This window comes from Boleophthalmus pectinirostris, unplaced genomic scaffold (genome assembly GCF_026225935.1).
Source record: "Boleophthalmus pectinirostris isolate CB_2022bp ecotype Guang Dong unplaced genomic scaffold, ASM2622593v1 HiC_scaffold_20, whole genome shotgun sequence".
Lineage (NCBI taxonomy): Eukaryota > Metazoa > Chordata > Actinopteri > Gobiiformes > Gobiidae > Boleophthalmus > Boleophthalmus pectinirostris.
Window position 1 is genome coordinate 18,154,903 of NW_026571153.1, and position 19,847 is coordinate 18,174,749.

General features: G+C 36.1%; 1 protein-coding gene across 1 annotated transcript; it reads right to left on the reverse strand.

Moving 5' to 3' along the window:
* Window positions 1-192: 192 nt before the first annotated feature.
* Window positions 193-17,903, reverse strand: LOC110159444 (carboxypeptidase Z-like). The gene is made up of 11 exons (XM_055156420.1): window positions 17,817-17,903; window positions 17,037-17,069; window positions 12,740-13,114; window positions 8,278-8,508; window positions 7,240-7,457; window positions 5,884-6,033; window positions 5,625-5,783; window positions 4,793-4,928; window positions 3,416-3,555; window positions 2,645-2,744; window positions 193-1,076 (listed from the first exon to the last, which is right to left on the reverse strand). Exons 1-11 carry the CDS (start codon window positions 17,893-17,895, stop codon window positions 718-720), a joined length of 1,980 nt encoding a protein of 659 aa, XP_055012395.1. The 5' UTR covers window positions 17,896-17,903; the 3' UTR covers window positions 193-717.
* Window positions 17,904-19,847: the final 1,944 nt, after the last annotated feature.

Consider the following 19,847-nt stretch of genomic DNA (forward strand, 5'->3'; position numbering starts at 1 on the left):
TTTTTCCCCTAAATTCCTTGATGATTTTTTTTTTCTAAATTCTAACTTTTATTTATTAATTTTTTACTCTTTGTAGTTAACGAATGTTGGATCTGATGATGTTGATGTTGTCTGCCCTCTAGCGACAGAATTGCCACATTGCAACTTGTAAACTTTGCAAAACAGCTCAAAAACAGTTCTTTAAGCAATTAGCTCATATAAAAGTTCTTTAATAAAACATAACAGTAAAATATTACAAACTGTCTTTAAAAATATTTATAGTGTCACCAGTACTGGGTTATACATTTAGTTGTGTACAGTAAAAAATCCCCTTTGGCCTGGGCTTGGATAATGAAATTAAAGCTGGGGATCGGACAATAAACAATATTGTTTTGTGTGATAAAAAGATAAAATAATTGTCATTGTATCACCAGAATGTGCTGAAAAAACATACTTATCCTTGATGTTTTCTTCTAGATCATTGTTGTTTTCGTTCATAACAAAGTACAACTCTTTAACAGGTTTTCAAATATGTAATTTAACTCATAATATTAAAAGTATAATTAATCATATGCATAACATTTTTAAACTGACAGCAGCAACTGTAATAATTGTGATATAATCGTAAATCGAAATTATTTTCACCATGATAATTGTTGCACAAAAACACACAAATTTGAATATTGTACCATCCCTAATTAAAGCTATGCAGATATTGCCTGGTTTATCTATGCTGCTTTATAGTTTCAGTAGCCAAGTTGGAGGGGGTCCGCCGGGCATCGTGAAGTAGCTCCACCACCAGGGCTTCTCCACTCTCTCCTCGCGGGCCTGCGTCACCTCCGCTGTTCTTGCGGTGTAGCGCTGGTACTGGTTGTATGGGTCGAAGCGCTCGTATGTGCCCATAGAGGGGAGAGAGTCGTCCTCGTCTGACGCGGTGGTCCCGGCTCCAGACTTCTGCAGGGTGAAGTCCACTCGTCCGGCCGTGTGCATGTTCGGAGGCAGGTGGACCTTCTTCACTGCGCGGCTGAAGCCAGGAGCGTAAGCTGAGACGATGTGGATGCCCGGGGTGAGAAGGCGCCAGTAATCTCCATTTTCAGCTGAAAGTTTTTAAAGATTCATTAGGTAACTTTTTTGTTGGGGGGCAGTCACGTACTTGTTTCTATGGATATGTCATTGCTCTGCCTGGAATGTTGCACAGTATGACATTAAACACCTCTACCTCACATTTACTCAATAATAAAGGTGGTTTTATAGCTCAAAAATAGTGTGGGAGTGGGGTCGCCTCTCCACAGATCTGACTTGTAGCTTGGTCTGGTTTGATTTCCATGAAGATAGAAAGATTTAATACTGTACTGCGAAGCATTCCAGACAAACAATAACACCCTTCACCAGAAAAGTTACACAATGCACCTTTAATTCAGGGCTGCACAGTAAAAAAAAACTCACGTGAATAATAACATCTGTATATTCCTTTTTAATTTAGCCTAGTAATTGTTTTTAGAATTTGGAAAAAAAAAAAAAAAAAAAACACAAAACACACATGATTGGAAAGATGTTTTTTTTTAATGCAACTGTATAGTTCATAGTACACCTTTGATGCTTGATCCATTGAATCTTCTGGATCAGTTCATTTCAAAGAGCTGTTCAAAAGACTGGCTCTTTTAATATTTATGTATATGATAATAAAGCCAGTGTGAGACCTCATTTTATCTACAAATTAATCACAGAGAAATGACCAACACTCAGATTTGTGTAAAATTATTAAAACTGAGAGTGGGAGTCTTTAACCTTTGAAATTATGCATAATCTAAATAAAAAGGTGCACTACAATAATAATAATAAAATAATATATGATGATAATAATATAATAACACATATCATATTTTTGTGCCCAAATCTCTCACTCATTGTGTTAGATTATGAAGAGTAGGGGTGGGATTAAATAAATTTTCTTCTTCCCACTCCTTTTTGGGCAAAATAATAATAATAATAGTAAATTTTTGTTGTTATTTTCATTTCTATTATGATTTCACTTATGTTATATGTTCCACTGTATATGAATGTAAATCTTTACTTGCCCCAAAAAATGCATAAATAAATAATAATAATAATAATAATGATTAAAAAAAATACTCTGCTCTACTTTGTGCTGATTCTTGTGTTGGTTCAGCATTAATAAGTATAAAAATGCATACAAATTAGAAAGAAAAAGATTCAGTTCTTTAAAAAATGAGATTCGGTTCCAAACATTCACGTTAAGGAGCCATTTCAAAACTCTTTCATAAATGTCACACCACTGTCTGATAATGTCTGAACTGTGAGCTATGATAAACCAAGATAGATTTCCAAAATAGATAGATTAAGATAGATTTCATTTGTTATACTTGCTTAAATTTATAATGCGCATTTATGGTACAAAATAACTCTGATCTAATTTTGTATCAACATATTTCTTTTTGTGTCTGTGATTTCTGCTGTTATAAAATCCACGGTAACTATATTGACTTTAACCTCCCAGAGAAAATGTGTCCATAGTTTTGAAATAACACGTATTCGGTATAGATGCAGCTCTATTAAATAATGTGCTTGAAAATTGAAAGGAATTGCAGACTAAAGTGGCTTACAGTTGTAGTATTTTAATATAGTTGTAGTATTGCTGAAGTACCTGTGGTTATGTCATGCCTGATTCCTCGGACTGAAATGCGAGCTCCTTTGATTGGATTTCCCTCGTCGTCTGTGACAACGCCTTTGATCCCACGATGAGCCTGAGAGAAAACAGTAAAGAGGAGATGGAGCAGAGCGGCAATGAAAAAAACACACAGTAAACAATCTTTTCACAACTTCACAGCACTATATTTAAATATTCATATTTGCATAGTTTAGTTTCTGTATACAGTAAGTTGTTTCTTATTGTATTTAATGGTTTCAATAATGTTGTTCATTTTGATAAATATACTTTAAGGCAAGACATCTGATTTAAATTGTGACTCAGATGAGATTTTTTTTGGCAATTGTTCAGCGGCATTTAGTCCAAAATCCCCTCTGGATATTTTAGTGTCTAATATGTCAACAAAATGAGCAAGAAATTTAAACTTGGCTCTTTTCTTGTTTCCGTTTTAGATGTCCAAAACATTTTGGACTCATGAAATGCCTTACTTTTATATGAAAACAATAACTGATGAAAAACTTGGAATACATTTTTGGTTTAAACTTTTGTAATTAAACTATAGAAGAAGTATCAAAATTTTTTTTTTCCTAATCACCTGCAGTGTCTTGCTTTAAGATTATTTGTTTCAGTGGCATAATTTAGTTTCACTATTGACTATATTTCCTTCTTCTTTCATACTGAGTTTATAAATGTTTCATTGTGACAGAATTATGCAAAAGCAAGAGCAAAAAACAAACAAAAAAATTTATAATATCAGAGGAGACTTACTGCCTCTATAAATGCGAGCAAAGCTTCACTGTTTTCATGCCAACTGTTGAACAGCTCCTCTTGAGGTGGAAACTTGTCACAGCCAAGTGACACTGTTACCTCAAAGCAGTTGGTGTGGAGGTAGTTAAAGTCCTGCATCCCTGAACAAAAGAAAACAAGAAATACAGTCAGACTTAAAGTGTAAGTCTATACTGACCTCTAGTGGTCAAGGCTCATAATCTGTCTTCACACTTTTCCTGGCTTGGTCCTAAAGTAGTCTTGACTTGGTCCTGGTTACCTCCGCCAAGGAGGTTATGTTTTTGCCGGCGTTTGTTTGTTTGTTTGTTAGCAACATAACTCAAAAGTTATGGACCGATTTTGATGAAATTTTCAGGATTTGTTGGAAATGTGAAAACGAAGAACTGATTTCATTTTGGGGGTGATCCGGAAGAAATCCTGGATTCTGGATCACTTTGAAATTTTAGTTAACATTGTGGTAAATGGGGCCACAAATTTTGTTTCTCAATATCTCGGTTAATTATTGACCAAACCCCATGAAATTTGACTCAGGGATGGACAATGGGATCCTCTTTCATATTCCAAAGGCTGATCCGGATCTGATCCAGAAGACTGATTTTATCGCAATTTATATCAAAAATGGGGGTAGTCCTTGGCGGAGGTCTGCGCTCTCTGAGTGCTTTTCTAGTTTAGTGCTAGTTTAGGTCTGGTCTAGTCCATGTTTAGGTCAGGATTTAGTGAGAGTATACTCCCAATTTTATGTGATGGACAGGTATTTGTCATTTTGTGAGGACTAAAGTCTATAAACACCCTCACATTTATAGATTGTTTATAGATTTATATGTCTCCCTGATGGAGACAAGAATGATGCAAATCTTTGTTAGATCAACAACATTGTTTTAAATTCAGATCTGGGTTGAAATAATCACTGTATATATACATGGAGCTAACCTGCAAGCCACCATGTTCCAAATCGACTTGGACTTTTCTGACAAATTGTCAACTCTCTCTGTAACGGCTACAGTGAGCCTCGTCATTTTTGGTCTTAAAATGGGTGTATTAACCTGTCCTATATGATCTTTTGAGTTTTTATTTTTCTGTTTTGTCTGTAAATAAATGTCTATTCCTTATATGGACCTGGCTTGAAATTCACCCCTATAACTGTTGAGTTTCATTTGAGTGGAGTCGAATGCTATGGTTCACATTTGGTTAGTCCACTTCTTTATACAGTCTATTTTTGAAATAGGTCAGCCGTTTAGGTTAAGGTTTGGTTGTAAGTAGTATCTATAGTAAAGGTTAGGTTCAGTCTCCAGGAATTTAATGTAAGTCAGTGTAATGTCCCCATAACACATGTAATGTTTTTAAATATAATGTACTCACCACCTGCGAAACTGGACCACTGCGCTCCATTTATTGTTCCTGATTTACTCCCTGATCGAGATGATCCACACTGTGCGTTTTCATTGGACATACTTTCATGAGACGTGGCATAGATTTTAGAAATAAACTTAAAAATCTAGACATAAAGAGAGAAAACATTCAGATGTGTATTATTTATCATTGACTTTCTAGTATCCATGTCACGATAATAATTTTGATGTGCAATATAGTGATGAAGAAAATAGACGATAAAAGGAAACAAAAACCTTGAAGTAGAATTATCCCAAAAAAACTATTCTAAATGTTAAAAATCATGAGCTGCAATAAATAAACAGCAGAATGAAACACTTAATACTTTGTTTGTATCTGTAATGAGTCATAGAAGTTATTAATTCAACCTTTTGTGGCTTAAAAGTGCATTGTGTAACTTTTCTGGTAGAAGGTTTATCAAATGCTTTTCTCCATGAAGATGTTATTGCTTTATCTGGAATGTTTCACAGTATTTTAGCATTAAACCTTTCTATCTTCATGAAGTCCAAACCAGGCCAAGTTACAGGTCAGATCTGTGGAGAGGCAACCCTCAACAGTCAGAATGTCTGTTTTTCTAGGTATTTTCGAGCTATAAAACCACCTTTAACTGAATATATTTGAGGTAGAGCTGTTTAATGTCATACTGTGGAATAAAAAAACATTTCAATCTTATCGTATTGCTAAAAAAATAACAAAAAATTCCCAAGAGTGTAAAAAAATGTACAGAAGATAAATATTGCCTATTGAATGATAATTGATTTAGTAATTACGGTGACAGGCCTATTTTTAGATGCTCATTCACCTTATCGTCAGGAGTGGGGGAGAACATATTATGCTCCAGAGGATGCTTGGAGAGGTCATAAGGGTAAGAAACCACCAGGTCCCCGCTGTGGAAGTTAGCAGAGAGGACAAAGGGGATGGAGCGTATCCACTTCATCACAGCATAGGTCTCTGGGGCCACCTAAAGTTTGCAGTGATTGACATGTTAAATTAATAAGGAATAAGAACTGTCAAGACAGATATATTTTTTCCTCTAGCATGTATAAGATGTCATACTGTACCTTACCAAACCAGTAAAAGTCTGGGATAGGGATGTGGTCACTGCGATATTTCTTGTTTCTACGGCGACGGTAAGCAATGGACGTCAGGTCAGGGAAGTTTCGGTTGAGGTCGATGTTTTGGGCGTTGTTTCGACCGATGTGACTGAGACCCTGAGAGATACATGTGGGTTATAATAATGCACACAGATTTCTCCTCACCTACACCCCCAAAGGACTGGAGGGGAGGGGCGGAAAGAAAAATTGCATCATTGCCATAGTAATCAACAATCAATCAAGAATTATTTTAAATGGTTCTCAAACGTTCTCAAAATATCCTCAATATTTTACCGTATTGACAATCAGGGACATGTATCTGTGTTGGAAAAAATAAAGGAAAAAATCTCACAAGGGCCTGAAAAACATGACGGATTTCTGCTGAATCAATGAGCCAAGAACTAAACTCTGTTAATCTGAGGTGAGAGAAATTTCTTTTTTTCACAACTCCACTCACTGTACATATAAGAGACAAAATATAAATTAAACAAACAAAACTCAATGCACAATTCATCAACTCTAGAGCTCCATATTTTCCAAAACACAACAGTCTATACTCTTTTTAAAAGGCTTCTACAGTGTTGAACTGTTTAAAGTCATTGCGCCGAATATTTTACAAACCAAAATCTCTACCAGAAATTTCTTTCTTCTTCTTCTTTTTTTTTTTTTATTTATTTTTTATTATTATTATTTTAATTTTATGTATATATATATATATATATATATTATATATATATATATATATATATATTATATATATATATATATATATATATATATATATATATATATATATATATATATATATATATATATATATATATATATATATATATATATATATATAGCACCAAGGGGAGAGAGTTGTTTTTTTTTTGCCCCGTTTATAGTCGTACAAATTAACAATAATGTTAACGAAGGGACAAAAGTTTATTGTTTATGATCGTGCGAAATAAACAACAATGTGAATGAAAGAATGTAAGGATTATTTGTTTTTTGTTTATGGTCGTACAGACTAATAATAATGTTAACAAAGACATAAAAGTTTATCGTTAATGATCGTGCAAAATAAACTACAATGAGAATTTCTGAGGTGAGAGGAATTTCATTGTATTTGTAAATGACACGTGACCAATGAGCTCCTTCGTTTCACATGCACCACTGAAAAAAAAAGACAATTCAAACTGCACGATCATGTTTTGTCCAGAGTTGATCCGTGACATAGGGAGTGGGGACCAGACTGACACCAATCCGTATAAAAATACAGAGAGACATCATTCTGGATTTGCCAAGTTATATATAATATAAGAATCAAAATTGTACCTCATTATCACTGTCCTGCTGCCCGGCGGCCGCTGCCTCGTACCCGTCGGGGTTGAGGGAGGGCAGGATGTGGATGCGTGTGCTGTTGACGAGGGCCTGGATGCGCTCGTTTCCCTGGAGATACTCAGAGCACAAGTACTGAGCCAAATAGATCAGCAGCTGTCGTCCCACAGCCTCATCACCGTGCATGTTCCCCACGTACTTCATCTCTGGCTCCACTACAAACAAAAACACACTGGCCTGTTTATCTGAGCTGTAATCAAAGAAGCATGTGGACATCTCTATAGGCTGCTGGGTAGTGCATTTACTTGATTAACCTTTTAAAGAAATTGTACTTCGTGAGGTAGATGTAATTTTCAGTCACCAAACTTTACTCCAGATGTTACTTCCAGACAGTTACTCTTTAAGTTACTCTTACACCTCGACGCAGATCCAGAAATCAAAAACGACGCCAACAAGGCGACGGCAGCAGTGCGAGTTGAGTCGACGCACAACTATACTTCGTCCTTTACCTGTACAGTAGTTTCAACAAATACTTTTGTACTTAGGCCTGTCACAATAATTACTATATCGTCAATATATGATCGCTGGAACATTATATTTTGTGACTCAGTATTCATCATGAGTACATTTTCTTTGCAGTAGTGGTGAGATTGTGTTTTTTTTTTCATAATAGAATAAGATTTGAGCTGTTCAGGGTAGAAAATCTCTTTTATGCCTGATTATTGGTACGTTCTGTTATTTATTTGTTGCAGCTTATGGATTTTAATGATACTGTTTATTTAAAAATGGTTTACTGGGATTATGTTGCTTTATTTAGCAGCAAGAAGTAGTTTCAGTATTATAGTTTATCGCAATATTTCTCTGTAGCAATACTTTAAAATCTGTATCTATTGTGACGACAGGCCTAGTTGTACTCCTGTTTGTGTAATTTCTTGTACTCTATTTTGTACTTCTACTGGAGTAATGCAATTTTGTATTTACTCTCACTCATGTATATTATTATTCACTACTCTACTCTCTTCTGGCTGTACTTACGCAGCTCATGTTGGCCCGGGTTGTTGGAGAACTCTATCACCAGCAGATCTCTCCCCTCGATGCTCTGGCCGATGCTGTACGTCTTTGCTATGTGAGGGCATCTTTCCTCCGTCCTCTTTAAGATAGTTGTCATTTGGGTGTACGAGTGGTACGAGAACTGCATCTTTGTGGAGGGGTCTTCAGAAAGGGCCATCTCCATACTGTCATTGTGGATGTCTGCGAACTCCTGGTCTGTAAATGAAGTAAAATTAGTAAAGTGCTGTACTTAAAGAGCCCCTATTATGTTATTTTCTGATCTAGGTTCATCACAAACATACCTGGAGTTGTGTTTTGTTTCATTCACACATGTTTAACTCACAAACTGCATATTTAGCAGTTCTTCTCTCAAATGGAAAGTACACCATGATGATTTTAAATTCCATACACCTTCACTAGAATCTTTAGATAATTTTAGCCTTGGAATTGCCAATCTCTACTGAACTTAAGGTCATTTAGAGCTTTGGAGATGTAAACTAATACTAAAGGATTACTCAAATAGGTGTGAGTGAAACAAAACGCAAAACCTAGGTATGATTTTGATAAAGGAAAAGCATCTCAACGTTGCTCAAAGCTCAAATTAAACCATTTAATATAGGACCTTTAAGTATATATTTTAGGTATCTGTACTTCAGTTACATACATTTTTAAGTGGATTCTTTTTAGTTTTACTTAAATACATTTGACAGCAGGTATTTGAACTTTCTACTCCACTACATTTTTGAACAGGACTGGAAAGTAAAAGTATTTTTTGAGATTTGCTGAAAAGGCTGAGGGTTTATTTTAACATGTTCATAATCTGAGCAAACAAAAATATACAAATAAAAACAGCAAGGAAAAAAATAACAATTCAGTTACAAAATTCAGCACAAAACTTTATAAAAATCACTACATTTGAAGCTTCATTAGATCTCAAAATGAGCGTGAAAAACTTTTGGTACATTGTAAAACGCGTACTTCAATACATTTATTTAAGTAGATTTTGTCATGTGATACTTTTACTTCTACTTAAGTATTTCTTTGCCCCAGCATCTCTACTTGTACTTAAATAACAAAATAGAGTAGTTCTTTCACCACTGAACATTTGTAAACAGGGCAGACGTGTGTTATCCATCACAGATATGCAGCCTCAGTTGTGTGCGCCAGGTTTAAATAGGTCACAGTGTGTTTACAGCAGAGTCTGTGTACAGAGACAGTGTAAGTCATCCATCATGGAGAAAATATGTTACATTCACTGTGAATCTGCTGAGGTCTGCTCCTGCTATAATCCACATGTCTTATATCGCTATGGGAACTGGAAAGGGCCTGAGCTACAAAAGGAGCACACAGTACGTCAGCTGTTATCTCATATGATTATACACAGATTTTTTTAAATACTTAAGTTGTGTTTGTAATTCTCGTTTCGAAAGAATGTAGGGAAAAAGCATTAAAACATGATTCAATGATGAGTGATTAATAAATAAGTAAATACTAAACTGAAAGAAACATACATCTTACCATTGTTTTTGTGATGAAATCTAGTGTTCCTTTTTTTTCTAAGTCCATATCAGGTATTAGTCCTACATTACATAAAACTGACTCTCGTGAGCTTTAGGCCACTTTACAATGTTGGTACCTCATCAAAAACATAGCTGAAGTTGCGTTTTGCTTCATTCACACGTGTTTGTTTTATTAACCTGTCTACATCTTCCACCTTGTGATGTCATGAAGCTGTAATTGGGTCATTCCACACCAAATCTCCGAATGCCCCAACCTGACCATCTCAGACTTGACTGAAAAAATACTAGGAGGTTCACACACTTTCTAACAGGAAAAGTCCCAAATTTTAGCTCCCAACACCTTACAGTTTTGTCATTAAAAATATTTTGTCAACTGTTTTGAGCAGAGTTTTCCAACGAGCCACTTTCTGATTGCTGTAAAAAACTATTTAATGTCGGCCCTTCAAACATTCTCCTCTTTAAATCTGAGGGCATCTTTGAAGGACTGTGGAAAGTGCATTTTGAAAGACATAGGTTTGATATTGAACACACACCTTCCCAAACACGCTGTGTACTTTCTTTTTTAAAACTAACGCTCTATAAGATATTAAGTGTTAAAAATGGAAAAAATGTATTTGGTGCCATCTTTACCATGTTATACCAAAAAATTATAGCACCCACCAACATAACATGTTTTAGAAAGACTAGATGTCTGTTTTTAACATACCCAAAATTTGTGATGGTGTTCAGCCTTATTTTTGCAAAATGAATTTTTTAAAAAGTGATGTCTGCATACATGCAGAGCATCCATGGACTATTAAGGCACTTCATATTAAAAATATGTTTAATGACAAAACAATAAGGAGTTGGGAGCTAAAATTTGGGACTTTTCCTATTGCAAAGTGTATGAACCTCCTAGAATTTTTTTCAGTCAAATCTGAGATGGCAGTCGGAGATTTGACGTGGAATGATCCAATTACTACCTTTTACATTTAGTTCAGTAGAGATTGGCAATTCCAGGGCTGATATCATCCAAATGACTCTAGAGACGGTGTATGGATTTTAAAAACACAGTGGAGCACTTCATGTATTACCACGTGACATCACAAGGTGGAAAAGACAGCCTAAATATGCAGGGTCTGTGTGTTAAACTCCAGGTCTGTTTGTGATGAGGACATTACAACAAATCAGAATATAGTGTAATATGGGCCCTTTAACGTATACTGCAGATTCCATTTGCTCCTTGTTCATATTTTGTTTGAGCTCCCACACCGACCAGTCTATGTAAGAAGAACTTGAAGCGACATACCAAGAGAAAAATGTTCAAATTAAATAAATATGGAAAAGTAACCTTGAGCCAGTGCATTTTTGATTCTGTTACAGACTTGAATACACCTCTTCATTCCACAGGTTGACATTTACGACCAGATTTTTAAAAAGCACTACGTTTCCATTTTCTGCCACTTTTTATAGTATGTTTCAGATTTTCCTGATATCATATGGTTCACACATGAAACGTCTGGAACACGCTGAGTTTTGTTTTTCCACTAACATAGCGTTCGCTTAAGGAATTTACAGTTGTTTTTACAAAATACTTTCAGACATCAGTGGTTGTTTTGCGGTAAAGTTAAGGATCGGTTTAAAACAGTCTCCTGCTGGAAATTCAAGGAAATAGCCAGAGGAGAGAGTGTGAGGATGTGCGCGTTCAAATAGGGCATTCCTGATAGATGTTGTCTTGAGGTAAACCACATGTGTGCAAACCAGAAACCGCGGAAACTTTACGGATTAGGGACTGCTGTCTGTCTAGTAAGATCAGAAACACTCACAGTACAGTTAAAGCGTGGCACTTAACTGTTAAAGGTCCTGTATTACACTAAATGGACTCTTGTGAGCTTTAAGACAGGTTATAATCTTGTATGGCATCAAAAACATACTTGAAGTTGTGTTTTGTTTCAGTCATAGATGTTTGAGTAATCCTTTATTATTAGTCTGTCTACATCTCCAAAGCTCAAATGCTCTGTTCCACCTTGTGATGTCATGTAGTGGTAGTTTTCATGTTAACAGCTCTTTTTTTCAGTAGAGACTGGAGATTCCAGGATTTAAACTATTATTATTCAATGATTTTTCTACTATGATTAATATTTCATTATTATTATTATTATTACAGTGTGTGTTGATTATCTTTGTTTTTGAATTACTGTATTTTCTGCACTATTAGACGCGCTCTTAAGCCTCCAACCCCATCAAAAAACGACGGCGCACCCCACAATCCAGAGCGCCCTATACACGAATCCACTCGGGTGTCCCAGCACGACTTCAGTAAACTACAAAGCCGCACCACCCACAGCGCACGCAAACACACACGGAGCAGACAGCGACCGCACAGCGAAAAACACCCACAGCCACACTCATCACTCCACGAGGAATGGAACGGAGGAATGAACTGAAAAAGCGAGTGCAATGTGCCACTTCTAGACACAACTGAACAACTGAGTCACTGCAAACACGGCAACAATCCAGCGGTCCCAGACAGCAGCCTCCCTACACGCCACAACTGAACAAAGCCCAGAGTCACCATGAACTCGACAAACAAATTCCCACTGACCCATCCAACTGTTGTGTTTCGTTTAAAGTTCAGTGGCATTTTATTTGTGAAAAGTTAGAAAATAGACCATTTAATGACAGTGTGCCTTATAATCCAGAGCGCCTAATAGTGCAGAAAATACGATACAAAAAGTCTTATTCCACCGGCAGATCTTTTTACTTAGATCATGGCAAAACTTTCTTAATTCAAGTTGTTTTAACTTGGCTAGATTTATTTATTTATTTATTTTTTTGCAGTGTATGCAATAGTAATACTGGCCGTACAAATATTAGACAAGTAAGTTTAAGATTCTGAACAGAAAAGTTACATAGTGTACCTTTAATGTCTATAATGTCATAATTACCTCTGAGTCCTTCCAGTGGATTGTAACAGCCTTCTTCTTCACTGACAAAGAAGCGGTCACAGTCCAGGAAGTAGGGCCAGGCCATGCGGATGTCATCAAAAGCCTGACTGCATCTGGCCTTCACCGCTTCACACGTGAACCTGCAGGGCTTCTGGACTTTTCCGTTGTCACAGCGGGGGGCCACCACGGAGCACCCCAACATCCGAATCTCTGGGTTACACTCCCCCCCGAGAAGAGCCTCCACCACGGACATGAGGAGGTACTCTGCTCCGGACTCGGCTTCCTGGCGAGATTTGTGTCCAAGAATATTCGGGAACATGGTTTTGGTGTAGGACATATCGTCGCAATATGACAGCAAAACATCTGTGCATTTGGCTGAAGAAAACACAGAGTTTTCAGGCGAGAAGTCAAAAAATTATTATTCACAGCACTCTGCAAAAAGCAATAAAGCAGCATATCTTGGTTAAAGTAAAAATGACTTAAATTAAGAACATTTTACATTTAGATCATTTGAGTAGATTCAATTTGACAAGTAAAATGATCTACCAGTGGAATAAGTGTGTTTTTCTTCATTCAAACATTACATTTTGTTTCTTATTTTATCTGCAAAGAGTTGTTGTTTTTCTTATCTCAAGTGAAGCAAGATGTATTTTCATATATTAAGTACAAAAAGTCATGTTCCATTGGCAGATCATTTTATTTGTCAAGTGAAATTTACTCAAATCATGATAAAACTTTTTTAATTCAAGTCATCTTAACTTGGCAACAGAACTGAGTCATCTTATCTGTTTGGAGTGATACAATTTCCTTTTGTCTAGTGTTTAATATATGAGCTTGCTGTGTCTATTATCTCTGGAAATTAGAATTTGAATATTTTATACAATCGTTGATCATCTAAAAATATACGTGATAGTTTTAGGGCAGATTTTTCATTAAGAGAGTCTGCTCTAAATAATGATCTCATGCGCTTGGGGAGAAGTACAAACCCTCAAATAAAACTGATCATTAAACCAAAATGAACAATTAAGCAAATTCCTCTAGAGACAAGATAATCAGGATTGCCTACAGAAATTAAAAATAAACAAAAGTCCTACATAAACATCATATGACCCGTCGTAGCTGATTTTTAAAGAGCCCATATTACACTTTTTCTGATCTATGTTATAATGTTGTTTCCTCATCCAAAACAGACCTGGAGTTGTGTTTTGTTTCATTCACACATTTTTAACACACAAACCCTGCACATTTAGACTGTGTTATTCTCTCAAACTGAAAATACTCTGTTCCACCTTGCTCCATCATGTTTTTAAACTCCATACACCTTCACTACTAACCACAACTACACCACTAACTGGAAAACTAATGCTTCATGACATCACAAGGTGGAACAGAGCATTTTGAGCTTTGGAGATGTGGAGATGCAGACAGACTAATAATAAAGGATTACTCAAACATATGTGAATAAAACAAAACACAATTCCGGGTATGCTACTGACAGTGTTGGGAAGTAACAGATTACATGTACCAGAGTTATGTAATCAGAGTACAAATTATGAGTAACTGTATTCAGTTACAGTTACTGTTTGAATGAGTGGTAAGTAGATTACAGTTACTTTGTTGAAATAAATGGATTACACTGTGGTATTTTCCTGTTTTCACATTTTGGGCTATATCCCTTTTTTTTTTTTTTCTCTGTAATCAAGTCTAAACCAGGATTAAACCAAGACTAAAACCAGGTCTAAACTAGATCTAAACCAGGTCTAAAACCTGGTCTATACTAGGTATAAACCAGGTCTAAACCAGGACTAAACTAGATCTAAACCAGGTCTAAAACCTGGTCTAAACTAGATCTAAACCAGGACTAAACAAGGACTAAAACTAGGTCTAAACTAGATCTAAACCAAGTCTAAATCAGGACTTAACCAGGACTAAACCAGGTCTAAAACCAGGTCTAAACCATGTTTAAAACAGGATTTAACAGGACTAAATCATGCTGCGAGGACCGTGTCTCCTCCTCTTCTATCAATAATACTTTTAATATGGTTCAGTAAAGTCTGGGATTTTCATTTTCTTTTAGCAGACAAAACATCTTATGTGAAGATATCCTGGTCTTTGTTTCTCTAGAGCAAATCAAGTAATCCAAAGTATTCATATATGTTACTCACTTAAAGTAATTTAATGGATTCCATTACAAACTACATTTTGGGGTATGTAATCTGTAATCTGTAGGGGAATACATTTTAAAAGTAACCTTCCCAACACTAGTTACTGATAACAGTCTAACATGGCTTAAAGCTCACAAAAATCAGCTTTGGGTAATATAGGACCTTTAAGTAAATTCAAATATACAGTAATTTTTAAAAGTTTCAAAAGGAGCACTTCCTGGACCTCCAGAGGATAATACACAGTATATAAAACACAGTGGTGCTCTTTGGGGAAGGGAAGTCAATTTAAAGATGCAAAAAACCCAAGGCACTGTCTAGTTAAAATAAAATGCCTTTATTAATTTACAGCATGTCATAAATTAATAAAGGCATTTTATTTTAACCAGTCAGTGCCTTGGGTTTTTTGCATCTTTATACAGTAAGTTATTTAAGCATTTAAGTTATGTTCTATAGTACAGCGGTTCTCAGACTGGGGGTTGGAAAATAGTATGTAATATTCTTAAACAAAGACTGACCAAATGAACGTATCTAGTCCTTTGTCTTATCATAAGGCCAGTTTATTATTTTGTGGGGAACCTAATTTGTGAAAAATGAGAGGGGCATTTTTGTTGTTCTGTATTTATTGTGGGTGTTGCTTTATGTTTTTGCGTTTTGTTTAATGTTGATTATTGTATTTTGTTAAATGTTATATTCTGTTGTCTTTAATTAAAAAAAAATGTGTTTGGGAGTCCAGACCAATTTAGTTCTGGTATTAACACTGTTCAGATTAAAAGTACACTGTGCAACTTTTCTGGTGAAGGGTCTCTATGGAGATGTTATTGCTTTGCCTGGAATGTTCCATGGTATGACATTAAGCATATCTATGTAGTATTTATTCATTCAACATCTTTCTATGCTCAAAAATAAAATAATTCCTTCTGTGAATAGGGGCGACTCTCCACAGATCTGAACTGTAATGTAGTATAGTGCTGAAACCTGCGTATCTCCTTTGTTATACAGTAGATACAGTAGATAGTCACTCGAGCAGTGGTGGGAGAAGTACTCAGGTTTGTAGTAAGTACAGATACTGGAGAGAAAAAACTAAAATAAGTGAAAAAATCTATTGAAGTAAAAGTATAAAAGTATCTGTGAAGAATCCCTCAGTTGTCCAGGTAGAATCCACGGTGAGGAGAAAATTCAGTTTGTCAACTGGACAAAAGTTAATTGGTTGAATACGTTTTGCAGCTCATCCAAGCTGCTTCTTCTGGTCAGACGCTGGTGGACACTTTCTTACATCTGTCTGCAGGAAGGAGCTAACTACAATAAAATTACTCTGAAACTACCACATCTGCTTGTTTACAGTTTCTGTTTGTTAGTTTGGCCTATTGATCTTGTGTTGGGGCTAATTAGCAGAACAATTCATGGTCATAATGGAACTTCACACCTCTGGGCCAGACCTGGCTACACCTTTTGTTCTCTTGTTTGCATTGAATTAGGTTTGAGGATGGAGTTGTAAATAGGAGATAGATGGTGTCTGAGGCCTCCATTTCTGTTTAGAGAAGGATTCTCTAAATGTCGACCCTAGAGTAAAGAGTAAAGCTATTTCCTGCTGAATTTTGTTGAGCAGAAACAGCAGAATTCCTTTTTTTATTTGTTTATTTTTGTTTGGTTAAACTATAAACATAAAAATAAACCCTCAGCCTTTTCAGCAGATTTCAAACTACATAAAAAAAGAAAAAAACTTTTACTTTTCAGTCCTGTTCAATCATGTAGTAAAGTAGAAAGTACAGATGCCAGCTTTAAAATATAATGAAGCAAAAGTATCCACATTAAAATGCACTAAAATAAAGCACAGATACCTCAAATTTATACTTAAATGCAGTACTTTACTACTTTGAAATTGGTACATACATTTAGCATTTATTCACAATGGTTTTTATAGCTCAAAAACACAATAATTCCTTCTGTGTATATCCCCAACACAGATTTGACCTGTAATGTAGCGTAGTGTTAGTGTTAATCTATACTGTGGAACATTCTAGGCAAAGCAATAACATTTCCATGGAGACAAGCAGGTGATGGACCCTCCACTAGAAATGTTAAGAGGTGCACCTTTAAATAATAGGTCTAAAGAGTTTCAAAACAATACTTACGTTTGTCCTCCACTATGATTGGCCTGCAGTGCCCTGTAAACAAACCACAGTCCATTTACCAACACGGTGACAGACACTAGAGGGCAGAGTGGACACATTAAAACTTCTATTGGACCATGGATCACAACAAGGCAATAAAAACAGTTTAAATAGTTTGTTCTACACAATCTAATAATTGTAAATCCTGTCTATCATAACTTAAATGTTTATAATTTCTATTTAAACTGATATAACGAGTTAATTCTTCAATTTCCCCGTAGCAAACCTGAGTAATCTTACACTTATAAACATTAGTTTATGGACTGCTACGTTTTAATCTGTTATTTTTTCATAGCTAGGCATTGTTTTCCCACATAAGCAAAGTTTTAAGTGCATTGTGTAACTTTGTAAGCTTCTAACTTTGTCTGGAATGTTTCACAGTATGGCATTAAACCTTTTTATCTTCATGGACCCCAAGCCAGGGCAAGTTAGGTCAGATCTGCGGAGAAGCGACCCGGTCACAGTCAGTTTTTCTCTGTGTTTTTACGCAATAAAACCACCTGCGATTGAATAAATGTAAGCATAGCTGTTTAAGGTCATACTGTGGAACATTCCAGGCAGAGCAGTGACATTTCCGTAGAAACAACCAAGTGACGGACCCCCAACCAAAAAGTTACACAGTGCACCTTTAAGTCTATCCTCTTAGGCTGTGTGCAAAGTTATAAAAAGTTAAGTTTCATGCAGGTAAAGTATAATTAGGATGTGTCAAATCAGATGTTAATTCCAATAAAAAAAGTGTACCTCGGACTTGTGGGTCACATCGTGGAGAACCAAAAACAAACGCCCAAAACTGGATCAAAATGAGGAGCGTGAAGCCCATTTTACGCACTTTTCGATCCCTTTTAGATGTGGCACTTCCTCCAGCCGCGTGTGCGTGTCTCCCGTACGCGTCCTCAGAAAGTCCTCGGCTTCAAGGAAAGAAGGAAAGCTGCGATATTATTACAAGTATTACGGTCAACTATCAAATTACACACGGAGACGCTTTGAACAAACAGCTGTGGGCTCGTGCGAAAAACGCCACAAACCAGACCAGAGAGTTACAAACAAACATTTCCTATTACCAATTGATTGCTTTTTTATTATTTTTTATTAAGTTACATAATGCTGTTGTGTTTAGCCAAGGGTGACCAGATTTTCAGAATTGTAAACTGGGACACACCCGGGTTGGGATGGTTGGTATAAATAAAATAGTGAAAAGAGCGTGCAGCATTTTGTATTGTCGTGTCAGTCATAATCTGAGGAGCTCGTGTCTGTGTCGCTTCATGGTCATTTGCAAACACGCGTTTCCGTGTCTTGGCTAAACAAATGACAATGTGTGCTCCTCTTTACTGTTAGCACTGATCAGATTAGGCAAAAATTGTGACAGTCCTGTTTTAGTCCTGGTTTAGACCTGATGTAGTCCTGGTTTAGTCATAGTTTAGTCCTGGTTTAGACCTGATGTAGTCTTGGTTTAATCTTAGTTTAGTCCTGGTTTAGACTTGATGTAGTCCTGGATTAGACCTGATGTAGTCCTGGTTTAGACTTGATGTAGTCCTGGTTTAATCTTAGTTTAGTCCTGGATTAGATCTGATGTAGTCCTGGTTTAAACCTGATGTAGTCCTGGTTTAGTTTTAGTTTAGTCCTGGTTTAGACCTGATGTAATCCTGGTTTAGACCTGGTTTACATCAAATTGGTCAAAAATAGGGACACCTGGGACATTTCTCGTATAAAACAGTTTTGTTTTTTTTTTTCAGTCCTTTTTCTCTTTTAAAGGTGCCAGACAGTGGAACTGATTACCAGCTGATTTAAAATCGGGAACAAATTTTACAAACAACAAATTTAAAAGTAAATTTTAATTATTCTGTGTTTCTAATCAGACATGCATCCATCGAAAATTTACTGTATATATTTTATCTGTATGTAACTTAAGTGTCTTGTCTTATCTGTTTTTATGTTTTAAGTAGTTTATATGTCTTTATACTTGCACTTTTGCTAAAACACCCAAAGCAATGCATCTGGCTTGTCTAATGTGATCTTAATAAACATAAAAAGAGAATAAATCTCTGGTTTTGGATAAATCTGCTGGGACAGGAGACACAGGGCTCAAAACTGGAACTGTCTTGGGTAAACAGGGATGTCTGGTCACCCTAGTTTAGACAGAAATTGTTATATCTACAACAGCAAAAACAAACACATGTTGATGCCCGTAAAGGTCACGTGACACTGTTTGATGAATAAGATTAGTCTACTTCTTCCCATGGTCAACATATAAACATGTAATTTCTGTGTCCACCACTTTCATGTCTCCTTGGGGACATTTGCCTGGAATGTTCCGCAGTATGGCATTAAACCTATCTACCTCAGTGGTGAAACAGAGGCCTGCCACTGGGGGAAGTTACAAGTCAGATTTTTGGAGAGGCAAGATAATGACAGTAAAGAACCCATTCTAATTCGTGAGCATTAAGACCTTCTTATTAGGGGTGTAACGATATTCAACTCTCACTATACAATATCGTCACAGTATGAACCTCAGGGTACGATATTTATTGCGATATCATGGGAAAGCTCACAATATGGTGGGGAGGCTCACAATTAGGAATGTAACAATATCCAAATCTCTCGGTACGATATTTTCACGATGTACATCTCACGGTATGATATTTATTGCAATATTTTGTGGAGACTAAACAGCTAAAACTGTGAATATGTGACTTTTTCCTCTTAAAATGTCTTGACAAGACTTAAAAGTGCTTAGAACTGTTATTTCTTCTTGTATTCTACACTGAAATGGAG

Excerpts from the sequence above, each read along its gene's own strand:
- LOC110159444 (XM_055156420.1), bottom strand. The coding sequence starts at position 17,895 with ATGGGCTTCACGCTCCTCATTTTGATCCAGTTTTGGGCGTTTGTTTTT. Across the intron at positions 6,034-7,239 it reads AGCAGGACAGTGATAATGAG|GGTCTCAGTCACATCGGTCG; the intron begins GTACAATTTTGA and ends TGTATCTCTCAG. Across the intron at positions 3,556-4,792 it reads GTGGTCCAGTTTCGCAGGTG|GGATGCAGGACTTTAACTAC; the intron begins GTGAGTACATTA and ends TCTTTTGTTCAG.